Source organism: Scylla paramamosain, chromosome 42 (assembly GCF_035594125.1).
Source record: "Scylla paramamosain isolate STU-SP2022 chromosome 42, ASM3559412v1, whole genome shotgun sequence".
Lineage (NCBI taxonomy): Eukaryota > Metazoa > Arthropoda > Malacostraca > Decapoda > Portunidae > Scylla > Scylla paramamosain.
This window is the reverse complement of record NC_087192.1, coordinates 2,796,055-2,822,500: the sequence shown is the minus strand read 5'-3', so window position 1 is coordinate 2,822,500 and position 26,446 is coordinate 2,796,055. Positions and strand designations below refer to the sequence as shown.

The window sequence follows — 26,446 nt, the reverse complement described above, 5'->3', positions numbered from 1 at the left end:
ACTTAATTTTATGAATTCTGATACTGTTCACAAATCTTATACTGTGTACCACTGAATAATAGAGGAATGGAGGGAAACTTTTCATTCACACACTCAGAGTGGTTATAAAAATTTCCATAATAATATGGTGCATGCTTCAGTAGTCTAGATAACAGATATGTGAGGCTTCACTAAATATATCAATGAAATTGTGCCATGAGCAGATTCAAGCAACAAGCAACAAGAAAAGGCTGGTGTATCAGATGGTGTATTCTTAACAGCGCCTCCAGTAAAGGACAAAATGTTATTGTGTCACTAATACCTTCGTGGACTCCTTTAAGGCAACGTGAACAGACTGGCTTATCTGGTGGCGTGCTTCTTACCGGCGCCTGCAGGCAAGATAATACTCGTGTCCTGCCTGGCCACCTCCTCTGCCCTGCCGGTACTGGCGCCCACCTAGTGTTGTGTTGAGCTGCCTGACGTGTGTCTGGGCTTGGTGTGCGTAGTGAATACAATGAAAAGCTGGCAGTGTGGTGTACTGCCTGGTTGCGGCCTCAACTTTGTTTATGTTTTCCTTCACTCACACAGATGGACAGACGTTTGGGAGGCTGTCTTTACAACGGCTCCTCTGACGCGACTTTTTTTTATTTTTTTTATTGGTTATTGTCGAAGATTCTATATGCATAATACGTTTCTTGGTTGTGGTGGACTTTTAACATGCACTATTTTAATTTTGTTTTAATCACTGTAAGTTGTAAATTGTGTATGTCAGGGATGGACCGCGGGAAAGCTTGGGCTAGTATAGAACTTTGCTTTATTTATTTGATTATTAATTCATTTATTTGTGATATTTTTGGACACACACACACACACACACACACACACACACACACACACCATAGCGAAACGAGTTTCACGATAACGAAGCGGTAATCACCATAACGAAGCGAGTTTCACGATAACGAAGCGAGTTTCACGATAACGAAGGGGTAATCACCATAACGAAGCGAGTTTCACGATAATGAAGCGGGAATCACCATAGCGAAGCGAGTTTAACGATAACGAAGCGAGTTTCACGATAACGAAGGGGTAATCACCATAACGAAGCGAGTTTCACGATAATGAAGCGGGAATCACCATAGCGAAGCGAGTTTAACGATAAAGAAGCGAGTTTCACGATAACGAAGATAAGTTTTCCTTGTCAAGGATGAATCCTTTCTCCCCTTAGCCATCCTAGGCCTGCAGGAGTGTGTGGGGACTGTGGCAGTGCAAGCCTCCAGCCCTTCACACTGAACAAGAGGTCACCAGGAAGAACATTTTGACAACCCGCCAGACACTGCCATGGAAGGCGCACTCTTTACCCGAAAAGAGGTACTCGCATGGCAGTGTCTGGGGCATGGTGGAGGGCAGGTGTTTTCTCCTTTACAGTCAGGTCCTGAGCATGGAATTTTGATGAACCACTACACACAATTAACCAGACACTGTCACGGAAGGAGGAGCCCTTATCCCCCTTCAGGGTTCCTCTGATGGCAGTATCTGGTGGATAGTGCGTAGTGTTCTCTTGTTTGCGATGGGTTCTTGTTGGATGTGAGGGGTTGAATGAGGGGGTAAAGGAAGAGCGGGATTTGCTGCCCGGTCCTCAGACAGCCACCCTCTGCTCCAGTACTCCTCCTTTGTCCTCCACGGGCCGGAACAAATTTTGGTTGGAAAGTCGAATAATGAATCATCGTCAATACGTGAAGAATGAGTTTGGTTGACGCGAGTGAGAAAATCGGTTCATCAGTGAGGTGACGGGAGGGAACCTTGCGTGAACTGAGCGTCTCCCACAATGCCAGTGATCTCTTTAAAGGTAATGACTTCAACTTGACTGCAGTGCGTGTTTGAGGCGAGTTAGAAAGACATAAAACTTGAACGGTATTATATGCGATTTCTAGATACAGTGACCGCATAACACTACTGATAATGTGCTAGAATTGACGGGAACCAGGACAACCGCCTGTCCCGGCATCACCATCTCTCTCTCTCTCTCTCTCTCTCTCTCTCTCTCTCTCTCTCTCTCTCTCTCTCTCTCTCTCTCTCTCTCTCCTTCAGTCGTATGTTCCTTCACCTTATCTGGAAAAAAATAAATAAATAAAACGCTATACATATCACGAACAAACAGGATGATATTAATGAGAGAGAGAGAGAGAGAGAGAGAGAGAGAGAGAGAGAGAGAGAGAGAGAGAGAGAGAGAGAGAGAGAGAGAGAGAGAGAGAGAACATAAACCAACAAAGAAATTAAAGGATGCCACAGGAATACCACTGGGTGACATTGCAGGTGAGGTGAGGCGCGGGGTGGTGCAAGACAACAGGGACGCGGCACCTGTGATGAATGGAGGGATGAGGAGGTTGAGGTGTCGTGGTGGAGTCTCTCTCTCTCTCTCTCTCTCTCTCTCTCTCTTTCTCTCTCTCTCTCATATATATAGTAGGAACGATACATATAACAGAAAAAGAAATACAAGGTACACACTTTGGAAGAATAGCCACCTGCACGTACACACGCACGCACAATCCACCTATCTCCACACACACACACACACACACACACACACACACACACACACACACACACACACACACAAAAGTAAAAATAATAATACATTACATAAGAGTGTTTGTCCTGATTATTTTTTCCTTTCTCTTTGCCCCCCCCCATCTCTCTCTCTCTCTCTCTCTCTCTCTCTCTCTCTCTCTTACATATGTGAATTTATGATGAGACAATCTTTTCCACTTATTGGATTCCTCTCCTCCCACTTTTCTCTTTAATCCTTTTCATTTCAAAAATTTTCTCACGCAATTATCCCTCATCTCTTTTTATTCCATTTTTTTTCCTCCAGGTTTTAGAAAATGACAAGCAGACAATGAATAAGTAAGCTGGTTATATCACTCACCTCGAGACTGACGCATAGACTGGAAGTGGGCGGTCCGTGGGTAACTGAAGCTTATCTATGAAAAAAAAAAAGAAGAGAGTTTTTAGTTTTTAAGATTGATCTGAACTATGGAGCTTGGAGATAGACAGACAAACAGATAGATAACACACACACACACACACACACACACCTCTTCATAATACATATTGATTACATGTCACGTGTAAGCCCCAACCTTTACTTTCATATATGGCACCATTATACTGCTATCAGATAAGAGTATGAAATCTTTGCATACAAACTTAAATTCAAAACTCCAACAGACAAATCGATGGCTAAAGGTGAGTACACTAATAGTCAGTGTCAATAAAACCAGTTGTGTAATTTTCAAAATCGTTCTCTGCAATATGATATTCAGGGAGCTTTTACAGAAGGTAAGACAAATTTACGGATGATAGGTGGAAACAGGCAGGTAGGTTTTACACATGCAGGGCTAACGGCTTGCAGTTTCTCTTATTTCTTATGTTTTCAGTACCATTAGAAAGTAAAATTATTCGACGAGTCATCCATACAAAATTCCAGTGAAAACATCTAAATCGGGTACACCACATCAAGACGGTACACCCAAACATATCTGCACTGTGGGGGTGTACAGGGACGACGAAAACGCGCCAGTAGTTGCTGATGGTGAGTACACCAGGAAGCAGACGAGACAGCTCATGGTGGTGGGCAACACACTGGTCAGAAGATTCTCTTTCTGTACCCAGGAGGCGGAGTTGGAGTTATTCAGGAGCCTCTGCTATTCCGTGTAAATTTACTGCAAATCGTTGTGGTCTTGCTACCGAGTAGCTACAATTGACAAGCAAGACATACGCAAGAGGCTACTCAGGCTACCAAGATGGACCAGTTCATACTTGACATTCTCCAGTCATGACTTGAGATGTCTTGGCAGCATACGCACGCACACACAGCGTGTTCAGTATGATGGGTTGGGCAGTCATCACCTCCGTCAGAAACAGCTGTGTGCAGAGTGCATTTGGGGGGCCCATTCACTGAGAGTGGTTGAGGCTGCTTTATGACCTATAATAAGGTCCGTAATACAGTAGTATAGTTTTCTTCTCCGTTCCATAGTGTGAAACATATCTGATTAATGATGAAATAAAACTATTATTATTATTATTATCATTATTATTATTATTATTATTATTATTATTATTATTATTATCATCATCATTATCATTATTATTATTATTATTATTATTATTATTATTATTATTATTATTATTATTATTAGTGACGTATCAGTCCTGTGTCAGTTTAGTGCTAGTGAAAGCTGCGTGACGCTTCAGTGACGTCTATTAACAGAAGAAAAGAAAGTGGGTACATGAAACGTGGAGGAAAAGAGAAAGTGAAGGAGAGTTTGCTGCTCTGATGATGAAACAGTTTTTCCAAATACATTGAAACTGCATTCCATATACTTTGACACATCATATAGAACAGGATGATTCTGAACCAATTTAATAAGTAGTTTACCATGCAGTCTTGTGGACAAACTGCACTCGTCCGGCGTCCGTGAAAAAAAAAAAAAATACATACATATATATATATATATATATATATATATATATATATATATATATATATATATATATATATATATATATATATATATATATATATATATATATATATATATCGGTGGCGACGATATTCACGGCATAGAGACGGAACTGACAGTCATAACATGATACTGCGCCGGGCGTGTCAGTGTCACTCGAATTCAAAGGACCGATTTTTTTTTTTTTTTTTTTTCAGTGATGATGGACTGAGCCAAGGAAGGCACTGGTGCGCCTCTGCAATGTGTGAATAAGCCTTTATCTGTGCCAGCCATGGCTTTTCTGTCTTGCCGCCTTTTCTAGAGCCCCATACTGTATATTCTGCCATCGCTTCTGACACTCCTCCTCAGTCCGGAGAATGCCGGTGTCACGTACTATTCGTGAAAGTTTTGTAGGTAATGAAGAGCGTGCGATTTTTGTTCTCCACCTGAAGCCCGCCTTCCTATGCGCATGCGCAGTAGCGACCATAGGATAAATAACACGAGAAGCAAATAGTACGCGACTCCGCCCTTCCTCCCCCCCAATACCCTGGCTAGCAGGGCCACACTTGTTGACATTTGAGGGATTTCACATCTTCCATCACACACAGTACGTTTACAAGTAAGTGGTCGAACAGAAGTGCCGCCCATGTTGCTAACCCGGGCAGAGAGTTGGGGAAAATGGGTGAGGAGAGTGATGGTTGAGACAGGCGGCGGTGACAGGCTAGGTTGGGATGACAGGGTGCCTCAGCCCACAGTGCCAAACTCACACCACACCCATGAAGGACCAAACATGGCTCAATACTTATTTTCAATTAGTGTTCCATATGACTTAATTTTAAGGCATTTGTCGCAAATTGGCTTTTACCAGGTTTGACAATGCTAAAACACTGCTCCAGTACTGGGCAGGGTTATGATGAAGAAGGAAACTGTGGGGTAACATAGCAGGAAATAGGATTAATACAAGATTAAATGGATGAAAATATTTTTGCGAGCAGTTTCGTCGGTTTTATTGCTGTTTCAATCAATATACCGTACATAACTATAGCCTTTTGCAGGGTCTATATCTCACTGTTTAGAGTATTTCTAGACCCATTTTACCTTCTCAGAAATTAATAATATCCCTACCTTATGGGGAGGGTCCATGGGGGCTGTTAGAGGGTTATAAAATGTTAGGTTAGTTTACCTTATGGGGATCCAGTAGGTTAGGCGGGGGGGGGTCAAGGAGAAGTATTGGTTGAAACTGCAAATTTTAATGATATGGGGTTCACTTCTTAAACCTGCAGGACAACTAGCCCTTCGTAGGGTCATCACAGCAGATACACAAGTATGATGCATCTGAAGTGGATGCCCAATTCAAACAGAGGGCATGGCAAGCAAGACACCAGTGCTTCCAATCAGATTGCCTCTAGCATCTACAAACTGTGACATTGTAATCCTCTTTGAAGAGAGCAGGGCAATAGCTACTGCTTGGCTAGAGTTGACACCTTGAAACTTGGCAGAATGGGTGGAGGGAAACTAAAGCAGTGTAAGAAGGACTAGATATACAATATTATGGAAAAGTATTAGCATCTATAACTGTGCCTCCCTTTCTTGGGAATGTTATGAAAGTTAAAAAAAATGTATGCATTTAACTTTCAATTAAAAGAATAATAATGAATGAATAAATAAATATTGTCCCAAACATGGGAGACTCAAGAAGCATTTCTGCAATGAATATAAGCTACCTACAAGTTAGGCAATAAATCTGTAGTTTCATAAAAGTATTTCCATTTTCTTCATCTTTTTCCCAGGCCACAAGCTTGGCCACCTAGTGGGAAGATTGTGTTTTAGTGGGGGGAAACACAAATTTATGCCACCTTACACTAACTCAGGATTTCTGACCACCATGGACCACCAGATCCATGTTAACTGCCACATGTCAGTATTTTGGTTGCACAATAGTGAGAGACATTTTGACATTAAATTTAACCAAACACTTAAATTTAAAGGAAGCAGGTCCCCCATGGATTCTCTCCCTGAGTGGGGTTGAATAATATCTGTTAGTCTCAGTGGTTCAGTTACAAAATGCAGCAAGATGTGTGTGTGAGTGTACTTGTAGATATATTATCTAAGAGAAATAATGTATAATTTGGCATCTGTATGTTTTATTTATTTATTTGTTCATTAATTTTTTACTTATCTAATGTTCCATATTCACTTCTTCAGCATACAGGAACTGAATTCCTGTTTGCTGCTATTTTCTTGGGTGTGGCCACACATGCTTGGCAAATGTCTATTAAGGAAATTGTAACAGTAAAACAGTAATGCCACTAACCTACATGATGAAACATAGTAAAGTGTTATGGGTGTGAATTGCATGTGATATTTTACCATGGTGCTCCTTTGTATGAATCTGAGGGAAATCATTATGACTTGCTTTTAATAAGTCACAGGCTGTGTCCAGTGAATAGCTCAAGATTTACAACTATACTTTCTTTTCAGAGGAAAGGTGAGACTCCACCACCATGGCACTGTCGGCCGAGTTTGTCAATCTGGTGGAACAGGAGATTCCTGAGGGGCGACAGTCCCTCTCAGATTCTCATGCCAACTTGGAGAAGGTGGCCGCTTACTGCATTGAAAACTTTGCCAGGGTAAGAATGTCTTTCTTCATTAACCATCCCTTTGAGGGAGATAATATACTGTATTATGGTATCATCGAGAGGGGGGGATGCGAATAAATCTGACTACTACCTGGTGAAGGGGAAGTGTAGAGAAGGATTGAGAGCAGTGTGTGTGTGTGTGTGTGTGTGTGTGTGTGTGTGTGTGTGTGTGTGTGTGTGTGTGTGTGTGTGTGTGTGTGTGTGTGTGTGTGTGTGTGTGTGTGCCAGGGAAACTGGCCCAGGAGAAATGTTGTACTCTGAAAGGAATAGAGATTCAAGACAATCTGTTAGAAGAGAAGAATTCATGAGACAAAACACTTTTGAGTGTTTCCCTGTTTAAGAGAGGCTGTGTGAGTTGACCCTCCCCATGTAGAAAAGTTAAAAGTGGGCTGGAGGCATCAGTAACAAAATTTATACACAACAAAGCTCTGAGTCAGGAATGGCTGAGGATTGTGAATAGTGGACTTAGAACTATTATATTTTTATGCAGCTTTTAGTATGCAATCACTTGTTGCACAGATGCTAAACCCAATGTTACCCTCATACAGGCTGAAAACAAGGGTGGAGCACTGGAGGAAACAAAGAACTACACTACACAAAGCCTGGCCAGCGTTGCATATCAGATCAACACCCTCGCCTACAACTTCCTGCAGATGGTAGAGCAGCAGGCCAACCAGCTGGCTGAGATGGAGAGCCAGGTCAACTACATATCACAGGTGAGCTAGACGATTATTATTCCCCATTCTGGAATTGATACATCAGCCACTGTGTTGACTGTGCTCACACTATGAGAGTACAGCTTCACCTCCCTCTCCTGGCTACTTCAACTCCTAATTAGTCATTTTGCTACACTATCTGATATCACATTATAAAAATTAGTTACTAAACCTCTGATCCATTAATTACACAGCTCCCTGTATCTATGAAAGCACCATGGATTGCTAGACTGAAGTGAATATTAAAAGTAAAAGTAGGTAATTAAATGCATTGTTTAGAGTTTCTTCAATCTTTTCTTGTAGTATGTTAATTGTCATTAATTTTCCTCTTGTTTATAGTTTTTTGTTAGATGAGCAGTGTCTATTTTGTCACTGTTATAATTCTGTTACATTTTATTATTAAGTCTTTGTTGGCTTCATGTATCTCAAAATATCTTTTATGTGCTTTGCTGGTAATAAGTTATGAATATTTTGTATCAATGATTCCAGGCTTTGCTTCATTTACTTGTCATTTGTGTGTGTAAGTAATATTTTATTGCTGTGATATATACATGTGTACAAAAACAATACAAAATAAAGTACATAGCAAACTGCCAGTCAAGCTCTGGCCCCCTGACCAACAGATATTCATTAAGGAGAAAGCCATTAGCTGCTTATAATTAATTAATAGACTATTAATATTATTTATTATTTATTTATTTATTTATTTTTTTATCAAAAATGTATCATGAACATTAGAAATATTTGAATTTGGTACCCTGGTAACAGTAAGAGTGCATGTGTGTGTGCAAAAACATCTCCCTAAGGTTCACATGATGGAGCAGTTGACAGTCACATGGAGTGTATCTCAGCCCTCACATTCCCACAGATGGTGATGGTTCACAAAGAGAAGGTGGCTCGCCGTGAAATAGGTGTCCTCACCACAAACAAGACAACAGCTCGCCAGTACAAAATAGTGGCCCCCAACAATACTGAAAAGCCCATTAAGTATGTCCGCAAACCCATTGACTTTACTGGTGAGTGAATAAAAAATGCCAGTGCTGTGCTGTACTTTTTCACCCTGTCTTTTTCCATACTTATGTGAACAACCCATCAGATGAATGACACTTACTAGTTCGTAGATACAGAATCCATTGATGATTATGATTGTCGTGTGCCATCATCATCATAGAATTTTCACTTTCTGCTCCTGACAGCCCTAGATGACATTGGCCATGGCTTGCGTTCCTCATCTGCTTCCACACCTCGTTCTCGCCGGTCTGCCAGCAGTGTAGGTGTGCCTCCCCCGCCTGCCCACCAGCAGCCCCCCACCTCAGCAGGCCCCGCCCCCACCACCAAGCCTCCCACACCACCACAGGCTAACCGCTCAGTCTCCTCCCTCTCCCGTGGTTCCAGGGAATACCGCACCCCGCCTGCTGTTGCTCCGCCTCAGGTGAGTGAGTGTTAGCATCAAGGAACATCCTTTTGGTGTGGTGTATGTACAGGCTTGGGCAGATTTAATCCTTTCAATGTGTGTGATGTGATGCACATATCACTGACCAATCCTTCTTTTCTTGCTTTAGAAAAAGATACTGGGCAGATATCTGGATAATAACCTTTCATTATTTAGAATATATAGATCTCTTGAAAAAAAAGTAGTGTTTTAAGAAGAAGTGGTATTTACCAATTAAGAAATTAGATTTGAAGCCATAAATGTTACAGAAATTAATGCAGAGGATTCTTAATTGTCCAAGTGGATGAGTTAAAATCAGCATCAATAGTGAAGAAATATTTTTACCATGGTATACCCAATGGTTATATATAACTTTATGATTATTTGATATATGACTTCTTTCCTATATGATGGTGTGCAAGATGTAAGGCTATACTGGGTAACAGACACTTTCTTTTAGTGAAATTATTTGTCCTCGCACTAACCAATTCGTATGTAATTACACATGCCAAATTTTCCCAATCAGCACAATTGTTTTTAAACAGCCTCACAACTTAAAGATAATTTCTGTGTTGGCAGTCTTCCACTTGTTCTTCCATGTTGGCAGCCTTCCACTTGTCCTTCAATGTTGGCATCCTTCCACTTGTCCTTCCATGTTAGCAGCCTTTCCATTGCATAGCATTATAACAAGACTGTTTCAGGTACCAAGCAACTACGCACCAAACTATCCCATTGGTCACCCACGCCGTGGTGAACGATCAAGTGGCTACAGCACCCTTCCCCACCAGTCAGCAGCCCATGTGGCTCCTATGGCTCACAATGGTGCAGGAGGAGGAGGAGGAGTGGGAGGAGGGGGCATGGTAGCACCCCCACCCCAAGTGGGTATGGTTCACCCAATGGGCCATGCTCCAGGAGTGACTCAAGGAGGCTCATATGGTCCACCTCCACCACCACCACACATGCAGGAACCTCCCCAGTATGCAGCACACCAGATCAACATGCCACGTGAGTCCCCTTACTCAGGTGTTGGTGTTATAAGGAGGTTTGTGCAAGGGAGAGAGCACAGCAAGGTACTGTTATTCTTAGGGTGTGCTTGTCAGTGTGTGTGGTAGAGTGACATGGTATTGTTACTTCTGGAGTGTGCTAGCTGTGGTGCAAGGTGTGTGAGGAGAGTGGAAGGGTACTGTTACTCTTGAGATGTGCTGATCAGGCTACAGCATCCAGATGAAGTAGTTTTCAAAATTCTCAGAAATAGGTACCCTTAATAACTTTGGTGCATCAATCCCATGTCTTCTTGAAAAAAAATAATGCACAGTTATCCATTTGGAATGTTCTTGCAACTGACTTGTTTTGTTTGCTTGGTTACTTCATGCAAGAACTATCTGATGTGGTGAATGATAAGCTAATAAAGATAAGTGAGTTATATTAGCTCTGGCTAAGTGAATGAAAAATTTACAATAGCCCATTCACAGTTTGGGAATGACTGTATGATGTAGAAGCAAGGGTGGCAGATTATTTTCCTCACAGACTTTGTGGAGTATGACTTTTTGAAAATCATGATTCCCAGTGAAGGATTGTCTTGGAGTGTTTTGTGAAGAGTTAGGACTCAGTAGAGTGTTATTAAGGAGAAAGAAGGATATAGTTGTGTAAAAAGATGTGTGAGTTGGTAGTGAGAGAAATAAAATATTGAGACATTAAAGACAACATGATAAGGTATTCTTGCCTCATAAGAGTCAACTGCAAGACAGAAGGTTGAAATGGTCTGCATAGATAACACCATTACTCTCCTTCAGGATTGTATGCAAACCTTCCTCTCCTTCCTTGCTACTACAACAGTAAGTTGTTGGGTGCCTGGTGTCCAGGATGATCTATCAGCTTGCCTTGTATTTGGGTGAATATTGTTGACACTAACAAAATTACATAATCTTTGTGGAAAACATTGCATTTGAATACAATATTTTAATGCAATTTTGATTTTCTTAACAGTGTTTACAAACGGTGTGATTATACTCACACAGAATTCATTGTGGTGTTCTGAACTGTACATAACAACCACTGTAAAGGCCTGGCTGTCAGTGAACTGACTGTCAACCATTTCCCTGAGTGGCAATTTTTCTTGGCAGCTAAGTGGGCTGCACACTTCTTACCTCCCAAGGTATCATCATCATCATCATCATCATCACTTATTAAGCTGAGCATCATAAGAATCGTAAAGAATAAACAAGAATCAAAGCATTGGTAGGCTGGGGCTTGGATGGTTGTTCAGTCACAGTGGTTGGCCACTCCAAACTGAATGACTTGATGAGTGTGAGGATTGAAAGAAGAATGCCACACACATCCTGACACCACTGCCAGATTTAGCCTTACAGGAAATTTGCAATCATTTTTCATTGCAGTGTAATCTGCAAGCTTGAAATGATTTTGCTGGGTGTACAAAACTGCAAATAAAAAAAAACTATAGTGACAGAATTTGGAATTTGTGGAAGTGCCAATCTTATTGTTTTCTCCAATCATTCTGTATTAGTACATCACAGATATGACAGCAGGCATTTTTAGTTAATATCCAGAGATCAGATTAGACAACAACATGGTCTTATTTGGCCCTTGGACAGTGATTTATACTGGCTGTTCACTGTTACATGTCAATGACCCACACTTAACTAACAAGACAGTGAAAACTGCAGGTGTAGCCCTTGTAATGGCAGTTTTACATTTAATGCCCAACCCTTCATTTGGCAGTGCCATCACATTTATGCCACCCTCTCTTATGAGTGTTATTAATATAGTAGCAGTTTGTGTTCAGTGTCATGCTGCTCAACATAGATAATCTCAGACTCCGCTGGCTTTACACCTGCAGCCATTCTGCATTGGGTGCAGACTTCCTAACCTCTCATTCAATAATGCTGCTGCATTAAGTGCAAATTAATTTTTTAAATTTCCCTTTAAAAACATGTCATCCACTAACAAATGTGTTTTCTTTATTGCACATGCAATATGTACATGTAGAAATTTCTGTATAAGCTAGTGACTATTTTCATAATGGTCTACAGTTACAATAATCATTGCCATTTCTGTGTCCAAAAACTTTACCATCTTTAAGGTTGCTGACTTCAGATTGATCAGAATTTATGAATAGGCATCAGTGATGCTTTCTGGATTTCACAGACAGTAAATTGACACAGCACTGATAGTTCAGTGATATGTGTGAATAGGCCTTAAGAAGCTTGCACCTTCTAACACAAATAATTCATTCATGTTCATGAAAGTAAGCATGCAAGAAGAAAAAATGCCTATATTATGTAAAGTTATACTAACAATTACAAATGCAAGTAATGACAGTGTACATAACAAGAAGAGGTGAGGGAATGGGATAGGAAGTTGAAGGGAACCCAGAGGTGGTTTGACTACTTGGAATGTATGGCAGAAAGTGAGATAACAAAAAGTTTGTAACAGTGTGTAGCAGAGTTGGTGAGTGGACGAGGACAGCCTCCAGAAAAATGAGACCTGTGTGTCTATGCACATGAATGTCACCTTTCTTTTGAGAGCTGAAGTAAAAATGGTAAGTGCAAGCAGCAGGTTATGATAACTGGTTCCTTTGTTGCTTAAGTGTGATCATGTATAAATTGAACCTCTGTGTTGATCCCTTTCCTTTGGGTGTCCTTACATGCTGCTGGAAACATAGGATACCCCACAGTCATCAGGCCTGCCATGACTCTGCCCAAGAATCTCACCAACAAGGCTCTTGCCAACAAGGTGTCAGAGCCAGCCTTAGGTAACCCACTAGCCAGTAGCCTTGTTGTCCATGTCCTCTTTACCTGCATGCTGGCAGTCCCATCGCATATGATAAATACGTTTAATTTTGTTGAGTGGGAGAGACTGATGTGTAGGTGATGTTCTTTTTCTTTTTCATGATCTTTGAATTTCAGACTACTTTTTGTATTGTTATTTATTGCTTGCAACACAGAATTTTTCTAAAGTTTTATTTTCGTGCTGTTGTATTTGGCCAATGAGTGCAATGAGTAGTTGGTGTCATTAAAGCTGTGATGTTGTGGCACCATACAATGCAGCCAGCCTTCCTGCACTTTCTCATCCCCCCCACTCTCCATATTGCCTCTTAACACATTACCATCTGGCTACTGGTTATGCTGGATAGAGGGAATGAAGGAGAGCAAACATTTTATATGTGTATGCCTTACTTTGAAATAAAATCTGGAACAACATTTTTACAGCTTATAGATTGTTGTTCTCAGAACATTTGTCTATGGAGACTGCATATTAGAATTTCCTGGACCATTAAGCAATTATTCTAGTGGTATTAGTAGTATGTAGAATATTTGGAATGTCTTTGTAGACAGTATGTTGCTATAATTTATATTGTGTAAATAAGATTAGTCAGTAGAATGTGTAAATATATGTTATCCTTCCTTTTTCTTAGAGTAATTAGTGAAGTAGGCCTGTTTGATAAAAATTTGTTGTGAGAGTGAAGGACTAGCAAAGTTATTCATTGAGGGTGTGATGCAGGACTGTACTGCAGTGTTACCAACCTTAATAATGTGGTTGGGCTGTACTGTAAACTCCTTTTGAGGTGCAGGATTAGGTGTGGTGGTGATAGCAGTCCCACTGGCACAGGCTCAGGAAAGTCATACGTGCTTGGACCATTGAATCCACTTACTAATGATCAACATCATCATCATCATCAGCTTTTATGAGTTCACTGCAGGAGAAAGGCCTCTTCCAAACCTTCTCCACTCATTTCCATCAGCTGTCTACTTATTCAGTTCATTATATTTACCTATATTAATTCAGATCTACAACTGAAGAATTGCTTCTCTTATTGTAGAACCTGGAGTTGAGTGACTAATAATTCTGTTACTGTAAGGCCTGTTTGGTCAGGCCTAATTAGAGGAAAGAAGTAAAAAAAAAAAATGTCCTGATGGAAGAATGAAGGCTTAAAGATCTACATTGGCAGTATGTTTAGTATTAGTTTAGAATGCATTCGTTCACTGAGGTGCAAGCCTGCATACAGGGCATAGCATGGATGCTCAGATGTTTTTTATTTTGTTGAGTTGCAGATCAAACAAGTCCAGATAAAAGTTAGACTTGCTGTATATGAAAATGTATCAGTTGATACCCCCCTTTCCACTTGTCATTTACATAGTATAGAAGTAGTAGTCTGACTTTGACCTAATTACTATTGCAAGAAATTGTTTTTTTTTACTGCCCTTTTTAACTATTAATTGCCTACAACTTTAATGGTGTTAACACCTCGTGGTGTTAACACCTCCTCTCTTGAGTTTCATTTCCATGATGTTGTTGAAGCCTTTCACTGTGATGTGTGCTATTGCAGCGCCTCCATCACCTGCATCCTCTGGGCCCGTGAGTGAGCCAGATTACACCAGCCGGTCCTCAGGGGCCTCTAGTCCTCCCTTGCCTCCACCGCCACCCTCGGAAGTGGAAGCCCCACCTCCTGTGCCCCCTCACTTTATGGAGAAAGGTTAGTACAGGAGATGATGGAGAAGGAGCAGCAGATATGGCAGCCTTGCAGTTCAGATGCACATCCCTGCTGAGTCAAATTCAACACTTACAACAGCTGCATACATGTTTCCACTTCACTCAAAGAATTAATGAAGTCATATAAAATACAGCACAGATAAAAAGTAAGAAGTTTGCAGTATGATTTATGGCATCATTCATGATTGATGCTCATTCAGTTACCACTTATGATATTTAATGCTGATTTTCAGATCCCAAAAATGCCCTCATTGCATATTTTTGGGATAGAATTGTTCTCAGTAATTTTTTGTAAATCTAGAGACATTTTACAGTGGTGCATGAAACTGTCCCTTTTCACTGGGGATAGGCAGGACTAAGAGTGTGATTGATATGTGTGAGTGTGTGGAACCTTGTTTGGGCCTCCTTGTGTGTGACCGCTAGCCCGGTACAAAGATAGATAGATAGATAGAGGCATTTTACGTGGGATGCCCCAAACATTCACAGAAATTTGACACTTGCAGGGGATTGTATTCCCTAACACCCCCCTTGTAATTATGGAAGGAAGAGTTTAGTAGGACTAATTTTCCTCTCTTTTCTTGAACACCGGTACAGACAGTGTTGCTTCATTCTTCTGTGTGAAATGTTTCAGTGGTGGATGAGGGACCTCGCTGCTTGGGGCCACAACCACCTGCTGTTCCACCTCATTATATTGAGAAAGGTAGTGAAAAGTGATGCATCTTTTCTGTCATATGGAAATACTTTGTGGAAATTTTCATTATTTTGTTATAAGGTAAATTGACAAAAAACCTTTTTCCATTCTTTTCAGTTATTGCTGTTTATGACTATACAGCAGACAAGGATGATGAGCTCACCTTTAGTGAAAATGCTGTTATTTATGTCCTGAAGAAGAATGATGATGGCTGGTGGGAAGGAGTCATGGATGGAATGACAGGGCTGTTCCCAGGAAACTATGTTGAACCCCTTATGTAATTCTCTCTCTCTCTCTCTCTCTCTCTCTCTCTCTCTCTCTCTCTCTCTCTCTCTCTCTCTCTCTCCCCCCATATATCATAGTCTTCAGTATCTCCTATTTAGGAAGTAAGGTGCATGTATCATTACCTTTCATAAATTGTGCAAAATATGTAAAGTTAGTAATTTAAGTTAGGTGATCAATACACAGAGCCCCAATAATTTTATCCTGTGTCACCTTGCATTCTTCCCAGACAGTTACACTGCATGTCTTGTCTGTCAGTAGCTTGCAGTGGTATTCAAGCAAAATGATCACAAGAGGATCTCATCATATGTGAAGGTTACTTTTAGTGAAAACACATAAAAGGAATTTGCATGACACCTATCCTGACATAGTTTTGTTTTTTAATCTCCTTAATATCAATTTTGGCACTCCCTCAAATTAATAGTGTGTTAAAGCAATTCCTGTCATGACTTGGCCATGGCTGGATGTGATCGGGAATAAAGATTGGGTGTCATCTTGGACATGCCACAGAATCAGAGGAATGGAATTTAGGCATTCCACTGAACGTCACATGCATTGCGAGTTGTACAAAAAATTTTTTCAGTGATTTACATCACCTTGTTCCTAATTTACCATGAGAACTGCTTGTAAGTTGAGCCACTGCACACTGCAGGCTTAATTGAGTATGAATATTCTCAAGATGGTGGATATGCATATCACAGAAAGTGATGTTTTGTACATAAACAAAAATATTGTAGTAAACAAAACTGGGCCAGACAAATTCTTCCTAGATATTTTTTTTAAGTCAAGCATGTGGTTGGTAAACCATTACCAGTCTTGTGTAACAAAGCTTTAACTGACATAGTTCTGTTGGACTGGAAGTGTGCTGGTGTAACACCAATTTTGAAAATGGAAGACGTCCCAGAAACTTTGCATGAAAGATCATGATATGGTCATGCTGACTTGAGTCACTGTGCACTTTGTTTGCTTGCCACTTCCCACAACTGGCTGCTGGCTGTCGGTGATCTGTTGAGACCTCCAGGTGACAAGGCTTCTTGATAATGTGTAGTGGTTTTTCATCCATTACATGCATTTTTTTTTCTCCCTTTACTGGATTTCAAAAACTTTCCCAAATAGATTTAGTTTTCGTGTAAAAAGTGAAAATTCAATTTAATCTTTTTTTGTGTAGGCAATAGAGGATCATGTTGTACATATTCACACATATCTTGAATCATTAAAAGTTACTTCAGCTTACATAATGGAACTCAATGGGAAGATAGGCCTGATTTTGAGTTTTTTATATCATATTTTAAGGAGTGAGACTTGTTAAAGTCAAGCCACTGATAGGCGGATAACTTAGTGTTCATTGAATGTTGAATCAAGGTGCTCAGATTTGCTTTTATGCAATGATTTACTTAATGACTGGTTATTAATCTTGTCAGCTTAACAAAGCACCTACATACAGGGTGTAACATGAGTTTCTATGGATATTGCCAGAGGTGAAAGTACAGGTTATTCTAAGTGGAAAAATGTTCTATGCACATATGCATTTTGGGGCGTTGTTTAGGGGTGGCCTGGTGACGGGTACAACGGCCGGGCTAGGCAGGTATCCATGGCATCCATTTAGTTATGATTTAGTATCCATGGTATCCATTTAGTCATGATTTCTACAAGTTTTGGAGCTTTACAGTATCCCATGAGAAGATGAGTGGCAACAATGGACCAATACTGATTACTGATAAACTTTACACAATAAGTGTGGATATAATAAATTACAAATAAAATAATAGGCTGCGTGGCACCATGCACTGTCTGGGAAGGAAGTGTGAAGGAGTGAGGCTAGCAGCAGATCAACTGACTTGGGTAACAGTTTCCCTCCGAGAGTGACGGTGAATATGCTCAGGTTGTATTGGACAATGTGAAGTGTGTGGAAAGGATGTTTCTCCGCCATGGTCACCTGCCTGGTCCAGCTATCGTATCTGTCGCCAGACCACACTTAAATTTCACATCACGGCTAAACAACGCCTCAAAATGCACATGTGCATTGAACATTTTCAACTTGGAATAACCTGTACTTTCACCTCTGGCAATATCTGCAGAAGCATGTGTTACATCCTGTATATCAAATGTCTTGATTGCCATAATGACACCACTGAAAAAAAATACATATTGACCTTTTTAAATAAAAAAAAAGCATCATTTATTTATTTTCCTTTCTTTTTATTTCAAATGTTCTCTGCCCCTTCATTCTATTTTTTTTTTAATTCATTAATTGTGAATGAGACAAAAAGAAGAAAATTAGAATTAAGTATTTGCCCCTGCATATGTATTGAAAGAAAAATTATCCCATTGATTTAAATAGTTTTTATTTTCCTTGTGTCATGCCCGTAATTGGTATTTTGAAGCACAGAAAAGAATAAATAAAATAAAGGGATAAGGTACAAAAAAGGGACAGCCGAGAATTGAGTGATGACTGTTTACTAGTGAACCCATTGCGACGGCAAAGGCTTAAATGGAGCATGGTCAGTCTTGTCTGTTTCATCGCCACACACCTCTCCTTGGGAGGTTCCTACAGAACTTGAGTAACGTTTATGTGGGAGGAAGATAACGGGGATAGCTATAACGTTCTATACCTGGAGTCTTGTAAAACTTTTGATAACACCATCAAAGACTATAAGGTTCAGGTGCGTAGGATAGATGTGAAAATGTAAGGCTGGATAAGGCCATGGCTATGCAGTAGGTTACAGTTTCAGTATTAACAAATACAAATTACTTAGCGTAAGTAGAAGAAACCCACACAGTAGGTACATAATAAATAATGAGATTCTGGTAAAACTGGAGAACGAAAAAGCATGCATAGAAAATAGAAATAATGAAAATTGGGTAGTAGAATGAATTTCTTGGAGTTAAATCCAGAGGTCTTGAAGTAATAGTGATGTACTCGGCGCTGGTCTGACCTCATCTAGATTATGCTATGCATTTCTGGTCCCCGTATTACAAGGATATAGTTCTATTAGAATCAATACAAAGGCGAATGATTGAGATGATACTGGGGATGCGTATTACTTATGAAAGGGTACTGAAGCTTTTAAATTTACATTCCTTAGAGAGGCATAAATTAAGAGGAGACCTGATAGAGGTCTTTGAGCTTATTCTTAAAGACAACGGAGATTGGTTGGGTTCTCATTATTTTTTTCCATTGATTATGCTGGATCCTAATTAAACTATTACTAGAATTACACAACCAGTCTTGTAAACCCCAATAACTTCCACTATAAGCTGTTAAATGTAAGGGATAAGACGATGAAATGTTCAGGAATGTACGGCAGATTGATAAACATGGTGAGATGGCTGGAGAGATGAGTGAGCACTCGGGTGTAAACAGCAGGAGTGTCACTTGAGTCATGACGTAAATCATATTTCTAGTAATAGTATTGATGTGTCGCAGACCTGGACGTGGAATTGAATATAATGATCAAAAGAGCGTGCTGCGGAAATGAGTTGTAGAAGGACAAGTGAGATGAGAGGATGGAAACAATGAAAGCGATGTGAGCCCTTGTGCAAGCAGTATAAACTGTGGAGTGGTGGAATGAGCAAAAAGGAACACAATGAGATAGCATGGCCATATGGAGAGGGCAAAGAGCAAACAACTTGTACAAAAAAGTTTATGTAAGCGAAATTGCTGTTAAGAGGCCGCTTTTTAAAATTTTCAGAAATTTTGGCCCCAGTTAAATTTCTGAAGATTTATTGCAAAAATTTCTGGAAAAAGAAAATTCTGACAATTGAGATTTTCATTGTTAATATATATTACAAGAATTAAATATTCTTCTTGTAATTTGAAGTTACACAGTGCAATATTTATGAAGTAAAGGGTCATTAAAAGCTATTATATATAACGATTACTGATAAACACCGCACAACGGCAGTATGGATGTAATAAACCAAAGTAAAATAATAGGCTGCGTGGCACCATGCCTGTCCGGCGTGGAGGGGGAAGGAGCAAGCAAAATCAGCTGAATGCTTGCCAGTCACACGCAGATTCCGCCGAGACAGTGACAATGAATACATTAAAATTGTATTGCACAGCTTAGAGTAATGTGGAGTGTGTGGGGATGGTGTTTCTCTGCCATAGTTACCCGCCCAGCCCCAGCCCAGCCCTTGTATCTGTCGCTAGGCCACACTTAAACTTCACACTACGGCCAAACAACGCCTCAAAATGCATATAGGCATAGAGGATTTTCAACTTAGAATAACCTGTCCTTTCCCCTCAGGCAATATCCGTAGACACTCGTGTTACACCCTGTATAATTGTCCAAACCATATGAACTTTCTCTCTGAAGGACACACTTGGTACAGGTTGCTGCGGTTGGATAAAGCCTGCGTTAACTTGTACTGTGCAGGAAATTAATTGGTCAGGCTTGACTACTTTTACATTTTTTTTTTTTTTGTGTATGTACATATATAGACCTTATTTATCAATATAATGTAAAACTAAGTTTTATGTAATACATTTTTTAACACCACCCAAAAAAATAAATAAATAAAAAAATAAATAAAAAACTTAGGCTCTTTTTTTGGTGGGAGAGGGCAGAGTGTGGGTTTTTTAATGCCGAATCCCAGGGTTCTGTGGATACCTCTCCAGGATACCCTGCCAAAATAAATAAATAAATGAATAAATAAATAATATAAACAAATAAAAATACTCATAAAAAATCTGAATTTGACAAATTCGTCAAAACTTCAGATTTTTCAGTAATTTCTTAAATTATGACAAAAGATCAAAATTTCGGAAAACCTCCAGATATTACAGACAATCTGGCAACACTGGTACAGCTCCACCAAGGCCGAGGTCCGGACTCTGGAGTGGTTGGACGGTGGGAGGAAGGGAAGGAAAGACGAAACAGTGATAGTCGCCTCCTTGAGTTGCCGAGGAGCTAAGATAACAAGCTACTGTAAGTGTGGTACTTTCAAACTAAACAGGTGTAAGAGGGTACAATAAGAATAGGAGAAATAATATACATTATTGTATGCATATCACACTTTAAGGGGGCTGTTAGACGAGGGGCAGCATGAAAATAAATAAATAAATGAACAAATAGATAAATAATCAGCAACAAGTAACCACGGCCCTCTACCTCCAAGGTCATCAACATAATCATGACTGTGCAAGCCTTTCATTTTAAGTAATTACCTCAGATTAGCGTTATTTCACCTCATTTTCGGTAATTCTGAGGTAATTAAATTTTTAAGGTAATTATGAAGTTACCACTAATCTTCAAGGTAATTCTGACATAATCCATGGTAAAACTTTTAAAGCCTGGCCAAACTTTAAGTCAATGCTTCCCGCTACATGTTGCCATATAGTCGTCAGTATAATATCTGGCCGCGCCAGACGAGAGCAGCCTAGCAGGAAGCAGACTGTGGTGTTGCGTGGCTCAGTGAACACGTCAGCTTGGACTGGAGAAGCCGGCGTAGGTGGAAATACGACTACGGTACATGGGCTTATCCGCAGAACATCAGGGAGACAACTGAACTGAAGTAACGTGAAAACGAGAGAAGAGCTGTAAGAATAAAAAAAAAAAAAAAGCTGCCAGAGGAAAGAAAAATCAGGTGATATTATATAGAAATGAATTCATTTGGATAACTCGAGCTTGGATAAGAACAAGGCAATAAGAGCCAGAGAAAAGAGGACAAGGAACCGCTGAGTCAAGACAAAATACTCAGGATTAAACAAGGAAGAGAACAAGGCAATAGGCGAGACAAGAGGACAAGGAACCGCGGAGTCAAGGGAAGAGAAAATAAGCATATACAGAATGGGGGAAGAAGCAAAATGGGTGAGAAAAGCGTTGAGAATTGAGGTTTCAATGGATAGCTTGAGTGAGTCTGAAATGTTGCTGGTGGTGTACAGACTGAGCTTTTCTGCCCGACGCCCCGTGCAGACCCAGGAGGTGGAGCAGGCTCTGCGTCACCTCTACAGGTACGCAAATGAGAGAGAGAGAGAGAGAGAGAGAGAGAGAGAGAGAGAGAGAGATCCTTACCCTGTGGGCACTTACTATGAATACCGATTATTGATTTGAACGGGATAAATGCACTATGATGGGCCATAGATTCATTTGGGGATTGATCACGTGTCCGGTCAATCAGTGCAGCACAAAACCCTGACACATACAATACTACATACCAACAGCTCCCTTCTTTTTTTTTTTTTTTTTGGCAGTATTGTAAAAGTCACCCTCTCTTACACAAGAAAGCGTGGCTCGTGATGTCTCCCCTGATCGGCACGACTCGCAAGACACAAACTAAACTAGATTCTTCAGGTCTTCATTTAGCACCCGCGTCATGCCCCCTCAGAGTGAAAGTTAAAGTGAATTAAGTTGTGGTGCTATGAAAGTGAAGTAAATGAGAGATATAACGAAACTGAGCATGAGGATGGGGAAGATGTAAGGTGTGGCTATATTGTATAGCCACACATAGAGAGGCTCGTGTTTACTGGGAAAAGCGTTGACGCAGCAGTAAAGCGAGATAAGGAGGGACGGTGACGTATGGGGGGTTTGAACTATCGCTGATCTAAGAGTAAAATGGGCGGGCGTGAGGAGCTGAGGGCCAGCAGGGACGAAGCTCGGAGGGACAGATCCCTTATAGACTGAGACTGGCCACGTGGGCACACGAGGTGTGAAATATATGAATGATGAACACACCACACGTGGAATGAAATGATGAATGATGAATATATATAATAATGATTGTTATGACTGATGCGACTGATACATTATGACAATCCTAGCATAACATGGGGAGAAGTTTGTAGGTGCAGATCTTACCAGGTTCATGTGGCTGAGTAGATAGACTTGTAGTACAATCAGTGCAAATCAAAATGAAGGAAAAGAAAATACTAGATAAAAAACTTTTTGCTCATACACTGTAAATTACTTGCCAAATAGGGCACAAATAATCAGCTTGGCGTTCACAGTAAGAGAGAAGGAGTTTCCTGCCAAACCTTGCAAACAGCCGCCTCAAGCTTTGAGATGGCAGGTGTCTTCCCAACAGTTATTGATCCTTCGTAAGCCATCAGAGTTTTCAACAAGGTATAGATCAAGGCTCTGCCCAATTCTCTATGAATTCCAGTGATTCTGACAGACACTTCCTGGATTGCCTTTGGATGCCACCCAAGTGAAGGATCTGGGTCCCTGAATTTGCAAAGTACCTACTCTATTAAATTCTCCTCCAATGAGATTCCATTGTTTGGGCATTAGGGTTAAGTTACTCAATCCTCAAAACATGACATAAGATGTGGAAGGTGGTTGACACTTGTCACCATCAGGCAAGGACTGCTGATGATGCCATGGACTTCCAAGCCTTCACATCTTTAGTCTTCCTGAGGTGGTGTAATACTGAGAAATTAAAATGTTCTACTATGGTGTCTGTCTGTGTGTGTGTGTGTGTGTGTGTGTGTGTGTGTGTGGGTATACTCTACAGTACTACTACTACTACTACTACAACTAGATACTATTTTTCCGCAGGAAGACTCCTAATCTCCGGGTGTGCCTGACTGACAAGGATGGGGAAAAGTGGTTCAAAGAAGTAGATGAGAAGATGATAGACTTTGAGGTAAACTGGAGGTGGTATTGTGCATGTGAATCAACTAAATAAGTACAACTGATTATAAGCATCATCTTACAAGTCTTAAACTCTTTGTGATTCTAAATGAAATATCCTCTCAAAATTCTCTCTCTCTCTCTCTCTCTCTCTCTCTCTCTCTCTCTCTCTCTCTCTCTCTCTCTCAGGTGTCAGCAGTGGGTGTGGAGGAAGTGACCGAGTTCCTTCATACTCACTCCTATCCTAAGGACGCCATTCTGTGGCGAGCACGTCTCGTACCTGTAGCCACGCCCTGCTACCACCCACAGCACCTCTCCAGCTTCCACACTGACCTACAGGGCACCTTCCCACACTGTTACCACCTTGTGTTTGGTTTCAGCCATGCCATTGGGGACGGCCACACATTTATTAGGATATGTGCTGCATTTAGTCACATCCTGGACAGTGTACTGTCAGGGAAGGAAGTGGACACAAAGCAGATAGGATGCTTTGACCTTAATGAGGAGTATGAGAGTAAGATAGAGGAAATTAAGAAAAGGTTGCTAAAGGATGAGGTGTGGAGGGAGGAATGCATTCGTGAGCTAAATGAAGGAAAGCCTGAGTCCTCCATTTTGCAGCACGTTCTGTCTCCCTGTGAGGACCGTCCCAAGAAAACATTGCTACATACCCAGACTCTAGACAAGGCAGCCACAACTCGTCTCGTTGATAAATGCCGAGCTGCTAAGGTGACCCTGAGCTCGTGTATGGCTGCTGTATGCAACATGGCACTGGTGGATCTACTGGTGGAGAAGGGTGTTGTACAGGACACTTATACTGTATCAAATATGCACATGATCAACATGAGAAGGACGTGGCCTAAAGAGACAACTGAACATGCTTTTGGCTGGTATATATCATCATCCTTCCGCCAGTTCTTTGTCACCCCACGTACTGTGGATGGCGATGAGTTTTGGCAATACACAAGAGAAATTCACAGCAAGTTCTACAGTTTTCTGCAAGACGAGCAGTTCATGGAAAAGGCGGCATTTGTTAAGTGGTGCTACAGCACTGGCAATAGGCAAATCTTTAAGAGAGACCTCAGCTTCAACACTCGAGGTAATCTCACACAGAGGTTTGAGGGCACCAAGGAGATTACAGTGACGAATTTACTGTCCTCAACCTCCATTCACAACTCAACTATCCCATGGAATGATATTGTTGGCACAGTACGAGGCCGCCTGAGTCACACCACCAAATACAACACTAGCATGGTGACCAAGGCCACCGCACTCCAGTACAGCGACCTAGTGTATGCACGTCTGCTCAAGATAACTGCACCTTGACCTGTAGTGATGATCTGCTTCCACCAAGTGAACCTGAATGGTGAGATACCTTCAGGAATATCTTGGTCTTAACAAATTTAAAGCTATTTTTTGTACTTATTTACATTAATGGAGTGATTTTTGAATGCCCTGCATGAAGGAGTTTATTTGGGCAATCAGTAACCAACGATAATGTAACTGGAAGTAATTTAGTAATACTTAAAAAAAAAAAAAAGTTAATTGGGTAATAGGCCATTCCTCCCTCACCTTTCCAAATACAGACAACCCCTCCCCTACCCACAAGGGAATCCCAGAACAAAATTCAAGCTTCCAGATCACAAGTGGAGTGTGTGAGAGGTGTCCCTCTGTGTAAGGCTGCCTCTACGAGTACACACCACTCACTACTGCACTTCATTACTGATTAAAGACACCAAGATACATTAGGATCTTGTAAATGCATATACAATGCTGTACATGGTTATATAATGGTTACAACTTTTACTCTGTGCCTTATCAATCTTTCTGATTGTATATATGAAAAAAAAAAAATAATTAGCTTACTAATCATAATCTCAATGTGCTGAAAAAAAAATCCTATTTGAAAAAAATGTTATTACCATTAATTTATAAGAAAAGGGGGGGGAAAAATGCATTACAAAATATAACTGTATAAGTGAACTTGTACGTATTAATGACCTGATGTGAATGAATGAAATAACTGATGGAGAATTAAGTGACTAGATGATTTGTAAAGACTGAAACATTAAACAGCACTGCAACATAAAAATCACCTTATTTACCACAAGTACAAGTAGTATAACACATGAGTAGATCATATTCATAAAGGTCAACAGGCTGTGGTACACCAAGTCATGAATTAATGAACAGTGACGGATTCCTTTATCACCGACTGACTCACCATTGTACAGACATGGACATCAACTTTAAGCACAGTTTCCTGAGCCTGTATTTTTTTTTTTTTTTCTCTCATTAAGACTGTTTTCAAAGTCTGCAGATAAGCAGTCAAATACTCATGGTTACTCCTTGTTACACTCACCAGACATGAAAATACTCTTGAAAACCTAACCAAATTAACCAGATATTGCAGCGGTTTGAGAATAAATTCCCTGACATGCAGGTACAGCAAGTGTAGTTCAGTAAAGTTAATTATTATTTTTTTTGTTCTACACATAACATACTCCATATGATACCTTGTCAATGAAAAATGTGTATCTCAATGACATGATCACCAAGAAATTAATTTTGATGATAAAATTTAACCTTTAATTTTCAATGACAAGCATCCACATACTAATGACAGGTGATGGCAGCAACACAAGTGATTGATGTTGCAGTTCATCAAACATGTTTGTGCTTGAAGTTTTATTACAACACTTTCAAACTTTTCACTTTTCTTCTCGTCTCTCTACTCTTACCCTCTCCATCCTTTCTTCTAATGCCTCTCCTCTTACTTGGGTATTATTAGAAAACATGAACGTGCATGTTTTCTTAATTTACCCTTTCTTGTTCCCCCACCCTTTAAGCTTCTTATATATCCTTCTTCCTTTACCCTTATCCTTCATAACTTTTCCTCTTCCCTCTACTTCTATCCTCTTTCTTGCACCTTCATTCTTTCAGCTCCTCATCCCTTCTTTCTCTTCTCTCAAACATGTCCTCCTCATCATGCCTCGTCCACACAACACACCTGCCTTGCCCCCATCCACTCAGCCAGTCGACGTCCTAGCTTCTCATTCCCATTGCGGTTGAGGTGGAACCTGCCTCTCCCATAGAATTTGTCCTATTTGAGGATTCCAT

The 26,446-nt window shown here is 40.5% G+C and overlaps 3 protein-coding genes across 9 annotated transcripts in view; 2 read left to right on the top strand and 1 right to left on the bottom strand.

Annotated features, from left to right (window-relative positions):
* LOC135093314 (protein CLP1 homolog) overlaps positions 1–26,446 on the bottom strand; it is a 45,668-nt gene that overhangs the window by 6,772 nt on the left and 12,450 nt on the right. The window contains exon 3 of one of the 3 annotated variants that reach the window (XM_063992479.1): positions 2,909–2,963. The gene's annotated coding sequence lies outside the window, so the exon portion shown is untranslated. Of the gene's footprint in view, positions 1–301; positions 607–2,908; positions 2,964–26,446 lie in introns of those variants that run through there. The other 2 variants (XM_063992478.1, XM_063992477.1) reach the window with 2 other exon arrangements.
* LOC135093312 (abl interactor 2-like) lies at positions 4,945–18,093 on the top strand. 4 transcript variants are annotated; one of them, XM_063992471.1, is made up of 10 exons: positions 4,945–5,103; positions 6,966–7,114; positions 7,672–7,839; positions 8,708–8,855; positions 9,036–9,271; positions 9,973–10,276; positions 12,954–13,043; positions 14,619–14,765; positions 15,414–15,482; positions 15,591–18,093. In XM_063992471.1, exons 2-10 carry the CDS (start codon positions 6,989–6,991, stop codon positions 15,752–15,754), a joined length of 1,452 nt encoding a protein of 483 aa, XP_063848541.1. In that variant the 5' UTR covers positions 4,945–5,103; positions 6,966–6,988; the 3' UTR covers positions 15,755–18,093. The 4 variants fall into 4 exon arrangements, with proteins under 4 accessions (XP_063848541.1, XP_063848543.1, XP_063848544.1 ...); XM_063992473.1 differs by lacking the exon at positions 12,954–13,043 and adding an exon at positions 11,065–11,106; XM_063992472.1 differs by having other exon boundaries at positions 4,947–5,091.
* On the top strand, positions 20,583–25,309 carry LOC135093313 (uncharacterized). Of its 2 annotated transcripts, none has more exons than XM_063992476.1 (3): positions 20,583–20,686; positions 23,255–23,342; positions 23,519–25,309. In XM_063992476.1, the coding sequence occupies exons 2-3, from the start codon at positions 23,328–23,330 to the stop codon at positions 24,650–24,652; spliced, it is 1,149 nt and encodes a 382-aa protein (XP_063848546.1). In that variant the 5' UTR covers positions 20,583–20,686; positions 23,255–23,327; the 3' UTR covers positions 24,653–25,309. The 2 variants fall into 2 exon arrangements, with proteins under 2 accessions (XP_063848546.1, XP_063848545.1); XM_063992475.1 differs by lacking the exon at positions 20,583–20,686 and adding an exon at positions 21,075–21,711.